Source organism: Suricata suricatta, chromosome 2 (genome assembly GCF_006229205.1).
Source record: "Suricata suricatta isolate VVHF042 chromosome 2, meerkat_22Aug2017_6uvM2_HiC, whole genome shotgun sequence".
NCBI classification, from domain to species: domain Eukaryota; kingdom Metazoa; phylum Chordata; class Mammalia; order Carnivora; family Herpestidae; genus Suricata; species Suricata suricatta.
Window position 1 is genome coordinate 95,897,160 of NC_043701.1, and position 21,876 is coordinate 95,919,035.

General features: G+C 41.5%; 1 protein-coding gene across 1 annotated transcript in view; it reads left to right on the forward strand.

The window, feature by feature from the left end:
• DNAH11 (dynein axonemal heavy chain 11) overlaps positions 1-21,876 on the forward strand; it is a 335,444-nt gene that overhangs the window by 5,948 nt on the left and 307,620 nt on the right. Inside the window, 4 exon segments of the mRNA XM_029929863.1 lie at positions 12,117-12,313; positions 12,916-13,114; positions 13,850-13,949; positions 17,772-17,983. Of these exon segments, the coding sequence (XP_029785723.1) occupies positions 12,117-12,313; positions 12,916-13,114; positions 13,850-13,949; positions 17,772-17,983 (708 nt within the window).

Below are 21,876 nucleotides of genomic sequence, written 5' to 3' on the forward strand. Positions count from 1 at the left end.
GCCCCCCAAAACCAGAGACTACCAGGGAGACCGAATCACGCATGCAAAAGCAAAGGGCGGTTTTATTATGGGCTTAGGCTGGCCGGGCCTAAGCTCGGGCTCACAGCCTTTACCGACCCAGTGGATCCGTGCTGAGAGCCCCGAACATGGCGGGGCAGGGCCTTTTATGAGTTTGGGAAGGGGGAGTTACAGGAAATTGTGACATAGGTACAGGGGTCCAATCATTATTATACAATATTATTGACAGCAGGTTTAACCATTCACGTTGCCGAGAGTATTTGTTACTTTTGGCGGGACCCAATCACAACATTTAGAGTATTGACCAACCACAGAGTGGGCCCAGGACCCTCACGTAGGGCGTGACTAGTCTTAGCCTCCATCTTTAGGCCCGCCTTTAGAAATGTTAAGGGTGTTAGCTGGCCTTTCCAGATTGGGTGTTACAAGGGTGGTCCCTTCTGCCTTGGGCAACGTGTGCCCTTCTGTTGTCTCATGGAGTCAGTATCAGACCTGCTTCCTTACACAGGCTCTGAGCTGTCAGCACAGAACCCGATGCAGGGCCCGAAGCCATGAACTGTGAGATTATGACCTGAGCCACCCAGGCGCCCCTCAAATATCTTTGAATAAAGTCACCCTTCAGGAGGGTAGGGACTAGGGTCAGCCAATGAGGCGCCCACTTCAAGAGCACATTTACAGGGGGGCAAAGGGAGCACAAAACAAAACTTCAGTAATTAGGATAAAATTTTAAAGCAGTATTTTTTATTTTTTTTAAACTGAGACGTACATAATATTTATATGAGTTTACGGTTTTTTAATTTTTTAAATATAATTGATTGTCACATTGGCTAACAGTGTGTAAAGTGTGCTCTTGGTTTTTGGGGGTTGATTCCCGTGGTCCATTGCTTACATACAACACCCAGTGCTCATCCCAACAAATGCCCTCCTTTTAATGCAGTATTAAAAAAAAAAAAATCAAAATAAAGGGCGCCTGGGTTGTTCAGTAGGTTAAGCCTCAGACTTTGGCTGAGGGTGTGATCTCACAGGTTCGAGCCCTGCATTGGGCTCTGTGCTGACAGCCTGCCTTGGATTTGGTATGTCTCTGTCTCTGCCCCTCCCCTCTTCACACTGTCTCTCTCTCAAAAATATATAAACATTAAAAAAATCTAAATGAAGAACTCAACCCTTGAAATAAACAGTAGCTCACTAACGGTATCGTACTAGATCATATTGGAGCCTGAGGCAAAAATAAGTCCGTAATATCGATGTCGCCTTTATTTAAAAGTGCTGATAAGTCATTGTTTTCTGTTAATTTTGACTTAAAAAGTATCTTAAAGGATAATTCATCTCAATGACTAAGTTTTTTGGTACTATTTTAGAATCCATTTCTGGTGTTAATGCCTTATTTGCCTTACCCTACTCCCAGCTCTGAATCTTTGTTTTGCTCCCTGCTGTGGCCCAGACATCTAAGACTTTGCCTGACACTGTAATAGGAGCTCAGGACTTGCTACATGAATGAAAGTCAATTAAGGGCTAATTGATATCCTGTTGTCCTACAAGACCAAACCTGAAGCTTCAAGGTATTTCTCTAGAGAAGCCTTTGCCGGTATGATCTCTATTTCCATTTGAATTGTTTCGGACCTGTGAAAAGGACCCTGGGGAATTTTAGGATAATCTCAGTTATTCATTTCATCACTCTTTACTGCAAACCTACCTGTTGCTAGAGACTGGACACCCCACGTGGTAGTTAGTGATGTATTTAGATCGTGTCCTCAGAAGGCATGTAGTCTGATGCGGAGGCAGGTTGCAGAGCCTGCTGGAGGAGGACTGGTTGTCAGGGCTCCTAGGAGTCTTCATCACCACGGGGTGGGAGCCTTGATGTGTGGCGCCGCCCATGCCTGCAGGGCGGGCAGGGACTGGGGACTCTGGAATAGGATTATCTGGGTCTCAATTTGCCTGGGGTAGTTTTGGTTTCCACCTGTCAGAAATCAGTTAGTGTCCACTAAGAAGTTCTAGTGTTCCGTTTTACTCCTGAAAGCCTCCAGACTTGTACGGTAAGCAATGTGGTCCCCATCGTGTTGAAGAACAAGGAGGAGACAGCTAGATGTGGGAGGAGGAAGGGCTTTCTGAGTGGAGGGAGAAGCACTACAAAGGCACAGAGGTGTGGAAATGCAGGTTCTTTTTTAAAAAAGGAGACAGTTAATGTAGCTGGATTGGGGAACCCGATCTGGGAGGTGGTGAGAAACAGGGCTGGAGAGACTGATTAGAATATAAAAGACCACATAACTTTTTCAGGTGGTTGCCAGCAAAGGCAGTGGCCAAGACCAAATCCATGTGTTGATTGGAAGACGATCATGGCCATTCATGTTCTGGGAAGGCTTTAATCAGGGCTGGTTGAATTCGGAAGTTGTGTAGTCACGTGGAATGTCAGTGGTCATTCATTACTTGCATTCCAAACTAATCAGCCTCTAAGTGTCTGATTTGTACATTAACAAAAAAGCCATGAATTGGTCAACCTGTTGAGTGAAGGCGAGACTGTTATGGAGGTAGTGACTGGTCTAAAAAGTACTAAGAGAGTTCTCTAGTGTTTGGCTTCTTAATGAGACAGAATAAAAAAGGAATGGACCAAGTATTTGAACTGCAGGTGAGGAATGTCATTTGTGCCTTCATATTTAGTTTCTTTCTCATTTAAATGATCTAATGTACTCTCACTTCCATTCAATACTGAACAGTTTTTGGAGTTTGACTCAGATAGATGGGGGGTTCATGGGAATTCGTGCTGCTGTGCCAGGGACTCCCACACTTCTGTCTCCATCCCAGATCTCTCTCCTAAACTTCAGGCTGAGGTATCCATCTTCCTTGTGGACATAGCCATTTAGCGTGTAATGTCTCAAATCTGACACATCCAAAGCTGGACTCCCAATCTACTCTTCAACACTGTTATGTGTTCCCATGTACTCTTATTGTAGCTGTATTATATAATATTAAGCAAAAGTATTTAAAAGTCATGTAGTTATCTCTTTTTTAAAATTTTTGTAAGTTATGTATTTTTGAGAGAGAGGGAGAGAGAGAATGAGTGGAGGAGGGGCAGAGAGAAGGGGAGAGGGAGAATCCCAAGCAGGCTTTGTGCTCTCAGTATAGAACCTGAGGTGTGGCTTCAGCTCACAAACCTTGAGATCATGACTTGAGCTTTAATTGAAAGTCAGACACTTAACTGATTGAACCACCCAGGCGCCCCTTGTTATTTCTTTTATTTTTTTAATTAAAAAATTTTTTTAAACATTTTGTTTGAATCCAAGTTGGTTAACATATAGTAATGATTCAGGAGTGGAATTTAGTGATTCATCACTTACATGTAACACCCAGTGCTCATCCCTGACAGTGCTCTCCTTAATGCCCACCACCCATTTAGCTTATCCCCCTACCCAACACCCCTCCAGAAACCCTCAGTTTGTTCTCCATGTTTAAGAGTCTCTTATGTTTGTCTCCCTGTTTTTATCTTACCTTTGCTTCACTTCCCCTATGTTCATCTGTTTTGTTTTTTTTAATTCCACATGAGTAAAATCATATGAAGAATGACGGACATATTTCGCTTAGCGCAATACACTCTAGTTCCATCCACATTGTTGCAAATGGCAACAATTTCTTTTTTTTTTGGTCCCCAAGTAATATTCCATTGTGTGTACACACACACACACACACACACACACACACACACACCCCACATGTTCTTATCCATTCATTCGTCAGTGGGCATTTGGGCTCTTCCCATACTTTGGTTATGTAGATAGGGCCACTATAAACCTTGGGGTGCATGTGCCCCCTCAAATCAGCACTCTTGTATCCTTTGAATAAATACCTAGAAGTGCAATTACTGGGTCATAGGGTAGTTCTATTATTAATTTTTTGGGGAACCTCCATGCTGGTTTCCAGAGCGGCCGCACCAATTTGCATTCCCACCAGCAGTGTAAAAGGGTTCTCTTTTCTCCCCTTCCTCTCCAACATCTGTTTGCCTGAGTTGTTAATTTTAGCTACTCTGACAGGTATGAGGTGGTATTTCATTGTGGTTTTTGATGTGTATATCTCTGATGACGAGTGACGTTGAACATCTTTTCATGTGTCTGTTAGCCATCCGGATGTCTTTTGCCCATTTCTTCACTGGATTATTTGTTTTTTGGGTGTTCAGTTTGGTAAGATCTTTATAGATTTTGGATACTAACCCTTTATCTGATAGGTCGTTTGCAGATAACTCCTCCCATTCCTTTGGTTGCCTTTTAATTTTGCTGGTTGTTTACTTTGCTGTGCAGAAGCTTTTTATCTTGATGAGGTCCCAATAGTTTATTTTTCCTTTGTTTTCCTTGCTTCTGGAGATATGTCAAGTAAAAAGTTGATGTGGCCAACGTTGAAGAGGTTGTTGCCTGTTCTCTCTAGAATTTCGATGGCTTCCTGTCTTACATTTAGGTCTTTTGTCCATTTTGAGTTTATTTTTGTATATAGTATAAGAAAGTGGTCCAGGTTAATTTTTCTGCATGTCACTGTCTAGTTTTCCCAACATTATTTGCTGAAGAGACTATATTCCATTGGATATTCTTTACTACTTTTATCAAAGATGAGTTGGCCATACTTTAGTGGGTTCATTTCTGGTTCTCTCTTCTGTCCCATTAATCTATGTGTCTGTCTTGATGATTACAGCTGTCTTGAGGATTGTTGCTTTGTAATACAGCTAAAGTATGGAATTGTGCTGTCTCCAGTTTTCAGTTTCTTTTTCAGGATTGCTTTGGGCATTCAGGGTCTTTTCTGGTTCCCTTCAAAGTTTAGAATTGTGTGTTGTTGTAGCTCTGTGAAGAATGCTGATGTTATTTTGATAGGGATTCCATAGAGTATGTAAATTGCTTTGGGTAGTACTGACATTTTATGTAACAATATTTGTTCTTCCCATCCATGAACATGGAATGTTTTTTCTATTTTTTTGTGTCTTCTTCGATTTCTTTCATAAGCTTTCTTTAGTTTTCAGTATATAGATTTTTTGCCTCTTTGGTTAGGTTTATTCCTAAGTATTTTATGGGTTTTTGTGTAACTGTAAATGGGATTGATTCCCTGATTTCTCTTCTTCATTATTGGTGTATAGAAACATAACTGATTTCTGGACATTGATTTTTATATCCTGTGACTTGACTGAATTCATGGATCAGCTCCTGTAGTTTTTTGGTGGAGTCTTTTGAGTTTTCCACATAAAGTATCACATCATCTGTGAAGAGTGAATGTTTGACTTCCTGGTTGATGATTTGGATGCTTTTTAGACTGCTGAGGCTAAGACTTCTAACACTGTTGTGAGAGTGGACATCCCTGTTGTGTTCCTGACCTTAGGGGGAAAGCTCTCAGGTTTTTTTTTCCTATTGAGATTATATTAGCTGTGGGTCTTATATATATGGCCTTTATATTCTTGAGGTATGTTCTTTCTGTGCTTACTTTCTTGATGGTTTTTTTAATAATAGTTTATTGTCAAATTGGTTTCCATATCTTGATGGTTTTTATCAAGAAAGGATGCTGTATTTTGTCAAATGCTTTCTCTACATCTACTAGGAGGATCATGTGGTTCTTATCCTTTCTTTTATTGATGTGATGATATTGAACCAGCCCTGCATCCTGGGAGCAAATTCCACTTGATTGAGGTGATAATTCTTTTTATGTATTGTTGTATCCAATGGGCTAGTATCTTGAGAATTTTTGCATCCATGTTAACCAGGGAAAGTGGTCTGTAGTTCTCCTTTTTAGGATCTTTGCGTGGGTTTGGAATCAAGGTAATGCTGGATTCATAGAGTGAGTTTGGAAGTTTTTTCTCTATTTCAATTTTTTGGAACAGCTTCAAAGAATAGGTGTTAACTCTTTAAATGTTTGGTAGAATTCCTGTGGAAGCCCATTCAGCCCTGGTTTCTTGTTTGTTGTGAGATTTTTGATCACTGATTCAGTGTCTTTACTCATTATGGGTCTGTTCAAATTTTCTGTTTCTTCCTGTTTCAGTTTTGGTAGTTTATATGTTTCTAGAAATTTGTCCATTTTTTCCTGGTTGCCCAATATGTTGGCATATAATTGTTCATAATATTCTCTTACCATTGTTTGTGTTTCTGCTGTGCGTGTTGTGATCTTTCCTCTTTCATTCATGATTTTGTTTATTTGGATCATTTTTCTTTTTGATCAATCTGGCTAGGGATTTATCAATTTTGTTGATTCTTTCAAAGACCCAGTTGCTCGTTTCATTGATTTGTTTTACTGTTTTTTTTTTAATTTTGATTGATTTCTACCCTAATCTTTATTATTTCCCTTCTTCTGCTAGTTTTTGGTTTTACTTGTTCTTTTTCCAGCTCTTTTAGGTGTAAGATTAGATTGTGTATTTGAAACCTTTCTTCCTTTTTTAGGAAGGCCTGGATTGCTATATATCTCCCTCTTATGACTGACTTTGCTGTATCAGAGGTTTTGGACTACCGTGTTTTCATTTTTATTGGATTCCATGTAGTTTTTAAATTCCTCTTTAAGTTCTGGGTTAACCCGTTCATTATTTAGTAGGATTTCATTAATTTCCAAGTATTCCTGTCCTTCCAAATTTTTTCTAATGATCGATTTCAAGTTTCATAGTGTTGTGGTCTGAAAACATGAAAGGTATGATCTCCATCTTGTACTTTTTGAGAGCTGAGTTATGATCTGGTATGTGATCTATTCTGGAGAATGTTCCAAGGGCACTCAAGAATGTGTATTCTGCTTTAGGATGAAATGTTTGATAGATATTTTTTAAGTCCATCTAGTCCAGTGTGTCATTGAAAGGCATTGTTCCTTTGTTGATTGTCTGCTTACATAATCTGTCCTTTGCTGTAAGTAGAGGGTTGAAGGCCCCTACAACCACGGTATTGTTATCTATACATTTATTTATGTTTAAGTGATTTATATATTTGGGCTTTTCCACGTTGGGGCATAAATATTCACAATTGTTAGATCTTGGTGGATAGACCCCTTAATCTTTCTTGATCTTTTGTTAGAGCTTTTATTTTAAAATCTAGTTTGTTTGGTAGAAGTATAGCTACTCTAGCTTTCTCTGGATGACCATTAGCATTGTAGATGGTTCTCCATTCCCTTATTTTCAATCTGCAGGTGCCTAAGTCTAAAATGAGTCTTTTGTAAGCAGCATATAGATGGGTCTTATTTTCTTAACCATTCTGATACCATATATCTTTTGATTGGAGCATTTGGTCCATTTTAATTTAGAGTGAGTACTGAAAAATATGAATGTAGTGCCATTGTGTTGCCTGTAGAGTTGATGTTTCTGGTGTTCTCTGGTCCTTTCTAGTCTTTGTTGCTTTTGGTCTTTGTTATTTTATTTTGTTCTTTTCTCCACTCACTGTCTCCCTTTAAATTTCTCACAGGGTGGGTGTAATGCCCATAAACTCCTTTAGTTTTTGTTTGGGAAAATCTTTATCTTTCCTTCTGTTTTGAATGATAGCCTTGCTGGATAAAGAATTCTTGGCTGCATTTCTTTTTTTTTTTTTCAATTCAGCACATTGAGTATATCCCACCATTTCTGGCCTGCCAAGTTCCCGTGGATAGGTCTGCTGCCAACCTGATCTGTCTTACCTTACAGGTTAGGACTCTTTTCCTTTGCTTCCGCCACAATTCTTTCCTTGTCTGTGTATTTTGTGAATTTGACTTTGACATGCCGTGGTGATGGTCATTTTTTGTTGAATCTAATGGGAGTTCTCAGTGCTTCTTGGATTTTGATGTTTGTGTGCTTCCCCAGATTGGGAAAGTTTTCTGCTGTAACTTGCTCACATGAACCTTCTGCCTCTTCTAATCTCGCTTCATCTTCTGGGACTCCTATGATTGGGATGTTATTCCTTTTTAATGAGTCACTGAGTACTCTAAGTCTTGTATCCTGATCTTTTGCCTTTGTTTCCCTCTTTTTTCCCCTACTTGATTATTCCCTATAATTTTATCTTCTATATCACTGATTTTGTTACAGCAGTTTTTAGCAGGCTATATTTCAGCCTGACTAGATTGTACTTCTTTTATCTCCACAGAAAGAGATTGTCTGGTGTCTTCTATCCTTTTTCAATCCCAGATAGTATTCTTACTATTGTGGTTCTAAATTCTAGTTCAGACATCTTACTTATATCTGTGTTAAGTCCCTGGATGTCATTTCTTGCTGTTATTTCTTTTGGGGTGAATTCCTTCATTTTGTTATTTGGGACAAAGATAAAAACTAATGAAATGAAAAATTAAAATTAAAAAATTAAAAAAAACCCCACAAAGGTAGCTAGATCCTAGGTCTGTTTTGCTCTGCTTGTTGAAAGCCTTACAGAATATAGAAAAAGAAAGAAAAAACAGGTAAGAAAAAATTAAAACAATAAAAATTTGTATAATAAAATAGAAAGAAAATGAAATAAAATAACATTTAAAATATAAAAAAAGAATTAAAATAAGATTTTCTGTATTCAAGAAAGAGAAAGAAAAGAAAATGTAAACCAAAACAGAAGCAAACAAAATGAACAAATAAATGAACAAGCAAACAGAATAAAACCTGAATGAATTTACATTTACTTTCCCGTAAACTGAAACTATGAAGTATTCTGTAGTCCGCACACCAGGCAGGGGCAGCTGGTGTTCTGCTAGATGTGCTTGGAGGGCACAGCTGGGTGGGGCTTGGTGTTAGGGCTCCGTTCTCCACTAGGTGGCGGTGTTTAGCTTACTGGGGTGGATCTGTATGCATCCTCATATGCGAGTGTGCTGGGGAGGTGGAACTGGCCTTGCCCAGGCCCCTAGGCTCTGGTGCAAGGATTTGCACACTCCCCAACCTGTGATCAGGTACTCCTCCTTGATCTCAGGCCTCCATCTATTCCCTGCGTTTATCCTGTCCACGTCCAAGCTGTCCACCTGCCAGGCGGCACCTCCCTCCAGAGTTGTATCTCAGACGGGATTGTGTTTCAACACCTCACACTTCAGAGACCCCCGTGGCTTGGACCCGTGCCCACTCTCTGGAGGGAGGGTGTCACTGAGCAATGACTGGGTGCCGGCCTGCCCCAGAAAAGGTTCCTGCAATTGCTTCAGACACTGTGGCAAATCACAACACACGGCTGGCTCCAGGTTTCACCGCACCCTGGTGTCTGTCCCACTACCAGCAGATGTGGCCGCTCTCCAGGGTGCTCTGGGACCTTTGCCTGTCCGGAGGCTGCATGGCCTCTACCAAATGGACTCTAAGCAGGGGAACTACTCGCCGTGTGGCACACGGGCCCCTTAGACGCGGCTCCTGCCTGCTCACCGGCGCATCTCCAGGCACTGAGCTCTGGAACTTCAGACTCTACCCTCCAGTATTTATAGAATCCTGGGGGTACTGAAACCCTCTACTTCTCCTCCTCAGTGGTTTTGGGGAACAGGTTTCCCATTCAGTCCCCCGTGAATGTTTTCACTCTTTCTCTCCAGCTATTCTTGGGCGGGGGGTGCTTTTCTTGCATGATCCCGATGCACTCCACTTTCCCCTTTTCCTCTCTCTGCAGACATGGTTCCCGGCCCTCCGCGGCTTTTCCCTCCTCCACTTCACCTCTCCGCACTGTGTACCTGCCGCGGTCCATGGCTCAAGTTGTGCAGGTCGTTGTGTTAGTCCTCAGATCAATTTCCTAGGTGTGGTTGGGTGCTGCTCCCTGCGTTTCAGCGAGGGGACCGGCTCAGGGTGTCCGTGCTGCTCCGCCAGTGTAACTCCTGGCTAGTCATTTCTTGATGTATCATATTGATCTGAATCTTTCAGGAAATAATAATTGTGAATTACTGTTAGTCCCTTGGCTTATCAAGCTCAAATGGAAGTATGATTTGGTTGTTGTAGTTAGTGTCTAGAGGCCTAGGCTCCTACGTTTTGAAGGTATTGCCCTACGAATAGTATTTATTGGTTTAAAAACCATTGTAAAAAGAAAACCCCTAGCTTAAAAAGGGATCAAAGAGAGAAGGTAGGTAAAGAGAACCACAGCAAAAGTGCCGAAGTTTATTAATCTGTAGTTGTACCTTGTATGTATCTATTGCAATATATAAACATTTAAATTATTTTGGTTCTTAGAAAAAGTTTGGAATATTTTCCTAAACCACAAAAAGTAGGAAAACATTTCCCAATTGAGACAAAATAAAACCCCCAAATAATTGAATTACTTGGTGTATAGTTGAAGAAGACATATTGTAATGAAAAAGCATATCCGAGGTCTGTTTGTTTTAAATGATTTTTTTCAATGTTTATTTTTGAGAGAAAGAGACAGAGTGCAGGTTGGGGAAGGGCAGAGGGAGAGGGAGACTCAGAGCCTGGAGCCTGCTTTGGAGCACAGAGCGCAATACGGGGCTTGAACCCATGGTTTCTGAGATCATGACCTGAGCCAAAGTTGGATGCTGAACCAGCTCTGCCACCCTGGCATCCCTGTTTTAAATGGCACTTACAGAGACGCTCTATCTCTTTGACTAACTACTCTACAAAGGATGTGGCTCACAGTTTTATCTATAGCTTATGACAGAAATATTTAAATTTAAAAGAAGTTAACTTTGTCACAGAATCATAAGTAGAGTGAAAATTTGAAACCGTTACCTGTAAATTAGATATGCCAAATAACCAGAATGTTCCTCATGCCCGATACTTAGAAATAGTTGCACACAGTGGGGATTTAGCCTGGAAAGTTTTCTAGTGGATCAGTGAGTGTTCTGCCAATAAACGTGAGCTCTTCAGCCTGATTTCCAAAGCTCTTCGTGAACCACCCTGCGTTTCTCAAAGCTCATCCTAGTCTGGCAGGTTGTCCTGAAGCCCTGAATGATTTTACTGGTGTTCACTTTTCCGGAATGCCTGCCCTGAGCTTTCGTCTTCAACATTTTATTTATTTATTTTTAAATTTATTTATTTACTTTGAGAGAAAGCACTTAAACATGTGTGTGTGGGTGACGGACAGAGAGAGGGAGGAGGAGGATCCCAAGCAGGTTCCACACTGTCAGCACGGTGGGGGGTTCGGTCCCTACAAACGGTGAGCTCACGACCTGAGCCGAAACCGAGTCAGACACGTCACTGATGCCACCCAGAAGGCCCTCATCTTCAGTGTTTTAATCAAGTAGCAACTTTGGTGGCAAGTCTTGCCTAACACCTGTCCCTTCCGGAGCCAGGTGCTTACCCTGTGTCCCCACATTACATCCAAACATGCCTCTAATGCGGGCACTTCTTGTAGCAAAGGAACTAACCCACTGAGCGTCTCTCCAGCAGAGACTTTCTTATTCTTCGGTTTGCCTGGCTTGACCTGCCGTCGGCGCCAAGCAGGAGCGTGTGGTAATACAGCCTGGAAAGACTAGTTTCAACAGTTAGAAAACAAAAGTGACTGCATTGTCGGAATAGACAAAAGGTGGAGGAATTGTTTCCTGAGCAGTTCAGCTCATGGACATTTGGTAGCATAATGCCGGTAAACCAGACGGATGATCAGAAAAATGAGAAGTGTGTACAGTGAGGAGACACCAGGGAGGGGTGGGAAAGCAAGAAGAGGCGACTAACTTCATTCGCTCAACAAGTTCTTACTAACGGAGGCCGGGCCCTGGGAATACAAAGTAATTCTGGAGGGTTCTCACGTCCATGGGGTCCCATCCATGAGGCTCCCAGCTTATGGTAGAGTGAGTTCCAAAAAAAAAAAAGTCCATCTTTTTGACCATCAGACTTGAATCAACTGGCCGCCATGCCAGGGCTTGAGAAGATTACTTTTGCATTCGTGTGATTCATAAAAATTTTCTCACTCATTTACTGCCAGTGTGCTCAGTTTGCATTAAGAAAGCAGTTTGCTTACTTGACCTGGTTGTGCTTTTATACTCTGTGTGAGTCGTTGGGAGCCTCTGCAAATGTTTGATACATGAGTAAATGAAACAAGCAGTATAGTATTTGTACTTTGGAAGTATTTGTCTAATTGATTATGTCTAAATGGAATATCGATTTTTGTCCTCTCTTTGTAAATTTGATGACCTCAGAAGATATTTAAGAAATTGAGTGGTTTGTGGCTGATTTTGTATGACAAGAAAATCTTTGGAGGAGTATGTTGTCCATAAATTAACTTCTTTTGAAAATGTTTCTCTCTCTTTAGATATTAGTGCCCATTCTTTCTAATAAGAACAACCATAAATCCTGGTCCTGTTTTATTTCACAAGACATGGAACACCACATAGAAGTCCTGAAAAATAAAGTGCATGTTTTTCGGGGCAAAATGTTGAGAAGAACTCTTCTACCAATTCCCACGATTGCAGGAAAAATTGACCTGGATCAGAAATACTCAGAGACCAAGTATGTAATCATATGATACATATCGGATATTCAAGTGGAGAGCCTACATACCCAATTAACATAGAAGCTATTAGCAAGAGAATTATTATATCATTTTTTTTAAATGTGTGCAGAGCACCATGTATACTATATTGTTTCCTTATTAAGTACTTTTTTTTAATTTTAAAGAGAGAGCGTGAACAGGGGAGAGGGGCCGAGGGGGAGAGAATTTTAAAGCAGTCTCCATGCTCATTGCGGAGCCTGACGTGGGGCTCCATCCCCACCCACGACCCTGCGATCGTGACCTGAGCTGAAATCAAGAGTCAGATGCTCAAACAACTGAGCCACCCAAATGCCGCACAAATTACAGCTCCTAAAAGCAACCTGTGAGAGTTGACCTGCTGTCAACAGCTTTCTTTTAGCAATAATGGTTTGAGGTTATGATTATTTAACAATGTTTACAATACAAGTAAAATTGGGCTACAAATATAAGGGATATGATTTTGGAGCATTTATATTTGGAAAACTAGTTTCTGGATACACAAAATACACCTTCACATCCAAATGCTATGTTTATTTAGGTGCAGTAATTGGTTTTTGAATTATTTTATTAATCATTTCAGTGTTTATGTGCTGGAGTCAAATGAAAGGACAGTACTCCACGCAATAGAGTCTGTGATTATTAAATGGTCACATCAGATCCACGAAATTGTAGGAAAAGATTCAGTGCAGCCTTGGCTGAATGGTCTTCTCTCGAATCCTCAAACCGAACTGGATTTCTGGCTGATGAGGAGAGAGAATCTGTCGTGCGTTTATGATCAGGTAAGCGGATAGCCCTGCAGATTGCTCACAGAGTGGATTAGCAAAGCCAGTTGTAGCATTTGATTTCTAGAGCAGTGACTTCCTATTGCTTCAAAGGCTTAACATCCTATTTTAATAGTCTGTTCTTGTGTCTTATTCCAAAGTTTTATGATAGGCACCTTAGAAATGAATGCGGATTAAAAGTAATTTTGCCATTTGGAGAATATTTTGACAGCATTTAATAATTGGAAACACTGTGGCATAGGAGTCGTTCCCCAGGGAAATGTCAAAGATGGTAACATTTAATCTAGTTGATTGAATTGACGTTGGAAGGAATCCGGTCTTGCTGAGTGGAGAAGTGTGGCTTTGGTAGAGCTAACTTGGCTTCCTCTGCCCTTTGCCTTCCGTGTTCCTTGACTGAATGTCCTGAAAACTAAAATTTTGATTTGCATTTCACGTGTCTCTCAGATTTTCTGAAACACAGCAGGAAATTTTTTGGGAAGTTTATTATTTTACACATAAAGTGCAAATTGACACACTTTGTGAAAACACAAGAGCTATAAATGTAAAAGAAAATTCAAGCTTAAGGAAAAAATGCTATTAAATATCATTTTCAACTTGAAGCCAGATAAATCTTTGCGTATCAAATACCATGTGTGTTGTGCATGAGTACAATATAATTTTTAACCAGTTTATTCCAAATGCCTCTAATTAGTCATTAACCTAGCTTATATTAAATTTTCTTTTTTAATTTAGCTTCAAGCTCCTATTGTCCTCAAAATGGCTAGGATCCTGCAAATTAAACAAAGCAGCTATTTTCCAACTTTGAAGGACATTTTCGTGGCTGTGAAAAATGGTAAGACTCTTGGTTTCTGGCCTGGTGTTGGTGTCCCTCATGATCTCAGCCTGCCTGTCCAGCCTCATCTCCCCTTCTACCATTAACACGTTCACAAAATGATTGCCCTTGGCCCTTCTAATAAATTCATACTCCTCAGTACTTCATCCTCTAATTCAATTAAACTGTTTTTAGGAAATATCATAGGTTCCTACCAAATTGCCTCTAGATTGAAATTTTCTTATTTTTTATTTTTTTATGTTTATTATTGAGACAGAAACAGAGCATGAGTGGGGGAGGGGCAGAGAGAGAGGGACACACAGACTCCGAAGCAGGCTCCAGGCTCCGAGCCTTCAGCACAGAGCCCGACGGGGGGCCTGAACCCACGGACCATGAGATCATTGCCTGAGCCCAAGTCAGACGCTTAACTGACTGAGCCACCCAGGCGCCCCTAGATTTGAAGTTTTAATGGGAGTGTGTGTGAGTGTGTGTGTGAGTGTGTGTGTGTGAAGGGCAAAGACCTTTGCAGCCGGTAAATGAAAGCACAGTGTGGCAGTTTCCTAGGCAGCAGCTGGGCTCCAGTTAGGCCAGTTATTCTTTTTTTTTTTTTTAAAGTTTGCTTCACTTTTATGGAAGGCATTTCACTTTTTTTTTTTTAATGTTTTATTTATTTTTGATACAGAGAGAGACAGGCATGAGAGGGGGAGGGGCAGAGAGAGAAGGAGACACAGAACCAGAAGCAGGCTCCAGGCTCTGAGCTAGCTGTCAGCACAGAGCCCGATGCGGGGCTCGAACCCATGAGCGTGAGATCTGACCTGAGCTGAAGTCGGAGGCCCAACCGACTGAGCCACCCAGGCGCCCCAGTCCAGTTATTCTTGAGCAGAGTCTGAATCTGCTCGGCATCTGTCACTTACTAGCTCAAAAATGCTCAAAGTCATCATCAAAGTTTGGGTGAAGATTAAACGTATGGAGGAAGAGGGTTTTTTTGGTGAATTTTGAACAGGTACATATGCACATTGTTAAAAACTAGAAATTATAAAAAATTATTCAGTGAAAAGTCTCCTCGTCCACTCACTGCCAGTTTCAGCCCCACCCAGGACTGCTAGCTCTCTCATTTCTTGATTTCTGTTCATGTTTCTTTTTTTTTTTTAATTAAAAAGAAATTTTTTTTAATGTTTTATTTATTTTTGATACAGACAGAGACAGAGCATGAGAGGGGGAGGGACAGAGAGAGAGGGAGACACAGAACTGGAAGCAGGCTCCAGGCTCTGAGCTAGCTGTCAGCACAGAGCCTGACGCGGGGCTCGAACCCACGAATGTGAGATCTGACCTGAGCCGAAGTCGGAGGCTTAACCGACTGAGCCACCCAGGCGCCACTTTTTTAATTTTTTAAAAATGTTTTTTTATTTATTTTTTGAGAGACAGAGACAGCGTGAGCAGGGGAGGGTAGGAGAGAGAGTGAGATACAGAATCTGAAGATAGGCTCCAGGCTCTGAGCTGTCAGCACAGAGCCCAGAGCCCAATGCGGGACTCGAACTCACGAACCGTGAGATCATGACCTGAGCCAAAGCTGGACACTTGACCAACTGAGCCACCCAGGCACCCCTGTTCATGTTTCTTTAGGCCTATTCAAGCAAGTGAGCATAGACACGATACTGAGGTTTTAGGTGATGAAATTGTAAGGTAATTGGACAAATAACGTTTTTGGTTTCTAACATTAGAAAATTACTTTTTAATTTCTTCCTATTGGAACATTGGTAAGGTTAGGAAATGCTTCAGATACACGTGGAAATGTGTGGTTATTATTTCAGGGTTTTTTTTGTTTGTTTGTTTGTTTTTAAATGAATCACTCTGAGGCAAAAGTACCCTTCTCAAGCCCTGGCACGCCAGGTGATTCAAGTTTGATGGTCAGAAAGATGTTTTTAATCAGATATACCTTTTTTTTTGGTGGGGGGGAAACTCCCTCAACCGTAAGTTGGGAGTCTCCTGGATGTGCGAACCCTCCAGAATTACTTTGTATTCCCAGGGCCCGGCCTCCGTTAGTAAGAACTTGTTGAGCGAATGAAGTTAGTCGCCTCTTCCTGCTTTCCCACCCCTCCTTGGTGTCTCCTCACTGTACACACTTCTCATTTTTCTGATCAACCATCTGGTTTACCAGCATTATGCTACCAAATGTCCATGAGCTGAACTGCTCAGGAAACAATTCCTCCACCTATTGTCTATTTTGACAATGCAGTCACTTTTGTTTCCTTGTCCCACATCCATTCAGTGCATGTTAAAGTAGCCGAGCCGCCGGTTCTCCTTGGCCGAAGTGGCGTATTAACAGCCCCCTTGCAGAATTGTTTTGAGGATTAGAGCGGTATTTCCCAACCTCGTCAGTGCTTACCGCCATGGACATCTTGGGCAGGTTAATTGTTGCGGGAAGCTGTGCGTTCCTGCAGGTTTCGCAGCATCCCTGGCCTCCACCCACCTCCCCCTGGTGCAGTTGTGATGATTAGAAATGTCTCCCGACATTGCCAAATGGCTCCTGGGGGCAAAACATTTCCTGGCCGAGAACCAGTGGAGTGAGGTGACGGGTACAAAGTACTAGGCACACGGTAGGCATGTCCTCGATAGGTAGAGGCTGCTTGAAATCATTTCTGTGTTAGTTAGTAGAAGGTGAACATTTTCTGTGGATAAAGCGTCTCCAGGAACAGATCCCAGGGGTGCTCAGGGCCTTAGGAGTGCGTGGACTGGAGATTCAGACACAAACACTTTCAGTAGAACAAGTGTCCCAAAGCCATTGTCAGTTAGAGGTGGACAGCCCACTCCCAAGGACATACTTGAGGCCTTTTGAAATTGTCACTTGAGCTTACCATGTTTTAAAGGTACTTAGCTATTAGATGCATTAACTTAATTTTGAGATTAACATGAGTAAAGACAATACTATCTTCAAAACATGAGCAGCACCAGGGAAGAAAAGACTTCCTGGATGCTCTCTTTCTTCCTATGTCTTTATCATTAGGGCACATAAATTGGCTCTATGTTAATATAGTGGGTGCATTCCTAACTCTCAAAGCCAAAAGAAGTTGGCAGGTTTGTTTGTCACCTGCCTGCCCACCTCGGCCACGACAGGAGTTCTTTGGGATAGCACCATGAAGTAAGAATTTACTCCATTCCCTGCCATCATAAGTGAAGTCTGTTTTCCATTAATTAGAGGGATTTCTGGTCTCAGGAATAAAATGCAGTCTGATGGCAATCCATTTATGGTACATTAAGATGACTAATTTTTTTTTTTTTTTAAGTAAGGTCTACACCCACTGTGGGGCTTGAACTCATGATTCTGAGATTGATTTGCATGCTCTGCAAATGACTAATTTTAATCAAGAGATTTGGATTAGATTAGGCGGTAATTGAAAATATTCTTCTCCGTGTGTATGTATGCATATATGTGTTTGTTTATTTAATACAGGTGCCTGGTACCTAGCAGTAATTAACATTGCAGTGATGAGGCTTGTAACTCACACTATAAAATGACGGTGCCGGCAACTTTGGAGCCATGTTTTGCTCATGCAGCTTCATGGAGTTGAGTAGATTTCTTTAGGTTGTCAAGGCATTTTCCCACCCAACACTGTGTTACTACTCGCTAGAGCTGTGTAGGTAACTGTCCCAGGGCTCCCCGGAGTGGCTGCTATACAGGGACCATGTGTAAGACCAAAGCCATAGTAGGTCATCTGTAGGATGATCCGTCTAAAAAAGAGAGGGCCACGTTTAAGGACCACATGTTGTTCTGCTTTGTTTTCTTGTGACGTGAATTTAGGAAAAGACCACCCTCACATTCATGGTGATTTTCTTCACTTTCAGCTCTCCTTGAAGCCCAGGATGTGGAGCTTTTCCTGAGACCCCTGAGAACACACGTTCAGTGCCTCCAGGAGACGGAATTCCCGCAAATCCGTGTGCTCATCGCCCCATTGTTTCATACCATCTGTCTGATCTGGAGTCATTCCAAGTTTTATAATACTCCTGCTCGGATTATAGTTTTATTGCAAGAGTTTTGCAATCTCCTCATTGACCAGGTATGTAGTAGTAAAAAATAGGAAGAAGAGGAATCATTGCCATGTGGTGGGTTTTATTAAGCCAATGAAAAAGAATCATCTAGTTTACAGTCAGAAGGCCATTTTCCTTTCTTTGTTCAGAAAAGACTGTTGGGATAACAAAGGCCAATAGAAAGGTGACTTTCTATTCTAAATGACAAAGAAGCTCTGAAAATCAGGTGCATTTAAAGGACAGTTTGTTACTGGATTTGCTTAATACCCTACCTTTCTCCAAAGAGGTGTATGGCACTGTCTAATAAAAGATATGAGTCGTGCTTTCTTTGTAGCTTTCCCTTTGGTTTCCCCAGGAATGATGACTGATAGACTTTTGGAAAGTAAAGTAAGTTAAGAAAATCTTGCTGGAAAAAAGTATTTAACAGTAGTATAGTTGTCTTAAAAGAATTGTTTCATTATTGGTGTTAAGAAATCCTCATAATTCTCTACTCTTCACTTGCTAAATTTTTTTCTTATAAATAATTTTTATTTTAGAGAGGGCAGTGAGCAGGAGAGAGGGGCAGAGGGAGAGAGAAGGAATCTTAAGCAGGCTTCATGCTCAACATGGGGGTCCATCCCATGAGCCTGGGATCATGACCTGAGCCAACGTCAAGAGTCAGTTGCTCAACTGACAGAGCCACCCAGGTGCCCCACTTGTAAAATGTTTTGTTTTTTTTTTCAATTGGACTGCTTTCTTAAATTTTTTCTGTGAACTTTCATTCTTCTTGGGTCCATAAAATCAGAATATTACATAATTTAAAAGCTAAAAGATACTTGGAGGGCATGTAATCCAGTGGTTCTCAGTTGGGGTGTGTCCTAGTCTGCTTGAGCTGCTATAACAGAATACCAGAGACTGGGTGGCTTTCTCATCAGAAACTGTTGTCTCATAATTTCAGAGACTGGGGGCTCCTAACCCTTATGGTTAGGTTCTGGTTAGAGGTCTTCCCCCCCCCACCCCCCTCGCTTGCCACCTTTTCTCTGAGTCCTCACGTGGTGGAGAAAGAAAAAGCTCTCTTCTCTTCTTATGAAGTCACAGCCCTCTCAGATTAGGATCCTGCTCTTATGACTTAATAACCTCCTTAAGGCTTATTTCTAGATGGTCCCCTTGGTGGTTAGGGCTTCAACATAAGAATTTGGAGTGAGACACAATTCACACTGTCACAAGCTCCATAGCAGCTTGTGTAGCTGAACCACTAAGGAGTTTTTGTAAAACACATGTCAGAGAATCAGGATCCGTGTATATGGCTGGCTTCTGAGACGTTAAGAATGCTGTCTGTGAAAAGCAGATTGCCTCCAGCTGCAACCGACAAACTGAAACAAACAAAAAATATATGGATTCACGTGAACTGAAAAGTCTAAGAGTGCAGTAGCTTGTGGAATAGCGTGTTTCAGGTGATAATTTCAAAGCTCCCTGCCATCCCCTATTTTGGTCCTTGTGTTTGGCTTTATGGTCATCACATGTTAAGTGTGGTGGCTTTTAATAATAGTTCCAGAAGTAGATCCTTCTAGCAGAGAACTTCTCTCAAAAGTGGCTTTCTTTATTAATTCTGGTCCTGTGGGTTCTAATTCCCTCGTTGGACCAGTCATTGTGGCAGGGGAGCTGGGACACTCTGGACAGTTTTGGGTCACTTACTCAGAGAAGGATGGACAACTGTGATTGACCTCAATCCCTGATCTAGCCTAACGCCTCCTAGCGGTGTTGAAGTTATGAGTCGCATAGCCAGTGAAAATACCGTAGTGCCTGGGTGGCTCAGTCAGTTAAGTGTCCACGGCTTGGTTTTGGCTCAGGTTATTTCACAGTTCATGAATTCGAGCCCTGTATCAGGCTCCATGCTGAAAGCGATTCACTTTGGATTCTATCTCTCCCTCTTTCTCAGTCCCTCTCCCACTTGCATGTGTGCTCTCTCTCTCAAAATAAATAAATAAACTTAAAGGAAAACACTTTAGTACACAGTGGGGTAATTTGGGAGGGCATTTGGAACCCTTAAAGTGTGCTCATAGACGAGGCAAGCAGCTTGCAGTTCTTGCTGTCCCAGGTCCCAGAACCTAGGGTCAATAACAGTGGTTTGGGAACTGCGTTCCAGTGCAGTCCCTGGTATTTTTTTTTTTTTTCAGATGAATTACCTGAGACTTGAAAAATCACATCATTTGCTGAATTTCCCTGGCAATTTAGGGTGAAATCCAGATTAGAAAACAAATCTTCTGACTTGCAGTCTAGAATAGTTGGAGTATGAAATTGAGTTAGGGGTGTGTGTGTGTGTGTGTGTGTGTGTGAGTGAGTGCGCATGCGCGTGTGTGCTTTCAAAGAGGTGGAATATATGGAAAAGGGCTTTGCACTCAGACAAACCTGGATTCAATTCTAATTGAAACACTAGTGGAGTTAAATTACATCTTCAAACTTTAAAAATCGGTGAGGATGCTGCCTCACTGGGCTGTCATGAGCATCCGGAGATCACCTAAATGGCATTTAATAGAGGCACAGTCAAAGCTATTTCTAAGCTATTGACGCACAAACTAGTTGTATCTGTTTAAAAAAATGTTTTTTTAATGTTTTTATTTATTTCTGAAAGGGAGAAAGACAGCATGAGCAGGGGAGGGTCAGAGAGAGGAGTCACAGGATCTGAAGACAGGATCCAGGCTCTGAGGTGTCAGCACAGAGTCTGACGCAGGGCTTGAACCCATGAAGTGTGAGATCATGACCTGAGCCAAAGTCAGACGATTAACAGACTGAGCCACCCAGGTGCCTCTAGTTGCATCTTTTGTAGGAGACAGCTTCCTCTATTTTATCCACTCCTCTAGTTTGATTCTAGTTCTTTGTTGTTAAGCAAGTATGCTGGGTCCTAATGGCGTTGGATCTCCATGTCAGAGACCATGATCCCTATTGAATAGTCAACAACTATACCCACAACTTCTATACACCTTTTGAAGGCTCCTCATCTCATTTTGAGAACTTTTAAAACTTACTCCAAAGCCCTGGTTGGGTGGTAAACGCTAGAGCTGGTTATTCACTGTAGTAAGAGGTTTAAAAGAAGTCCTGGTCACCTTTAAGTCTATAGACCTATTATTCCTGGTCCCTAGTCTGTGTCAATAGTCAGTTTGCTAAACTCCTAAAAAAAATAATGTAGCTCCTCTTGTTGCATAGTTACTGTTTCTGGCTTCTGTCCAAATGTTCCAAAGGCCTGATTTCCTTGATTTTCCAAGTGGACTTTGTAGTCACATGTGCCCCAACATGTTAGGAATCAAAAATCAGTAATGAGCCAACTTTCATACCTGGGTTCTCTGAAGAGCTAAGCTCTCCCCCACTCTTCCCCAGTCTTTTGCTGTCTCATTTATTTTTATATATTTTTTTTATTTTTTAAACATTTATTTATTTATTTTTTAATAGCTTATGTCAAATTGGTTTCCATGTAACACCCAGTGCTCTTCCCCACAAGTGCCCTCCTCCATCATCACCACCTCTTTGCCCCCCTCCCCCTTCCCCTTCAACCCTCAGTTCCTTTTCAGTATTCAATAGTCTCTCAAGTTTTGTATCCCTCTCTCTCCCCAACTCTTTCCCTCTTCCCCTCCCCCTGGTCCTCCATTAGGTTTCTCCTGTTTTCCTGTTAGACCTATGAGTGCAAACATATGGTTTCTCTCCTTCTCTGCCTGACTTATTTCGCTTAGCATGACACCCTCGAGGTCCATCCACTTTCCTACAAATGGCCATATTTCATTCTTTCTCATTTCCATGTAATACTCCATTGTATATATATACCACATCTTCTTGATCCACTCCTCAGGTGATGGACATTTAGGCTCTTTCCATGTTTTGGCTATTGTTGACATTGCTGCTATGAACACTGGGGTACATGTGCCCCTATGCCTCACATTTCTTTATCCCT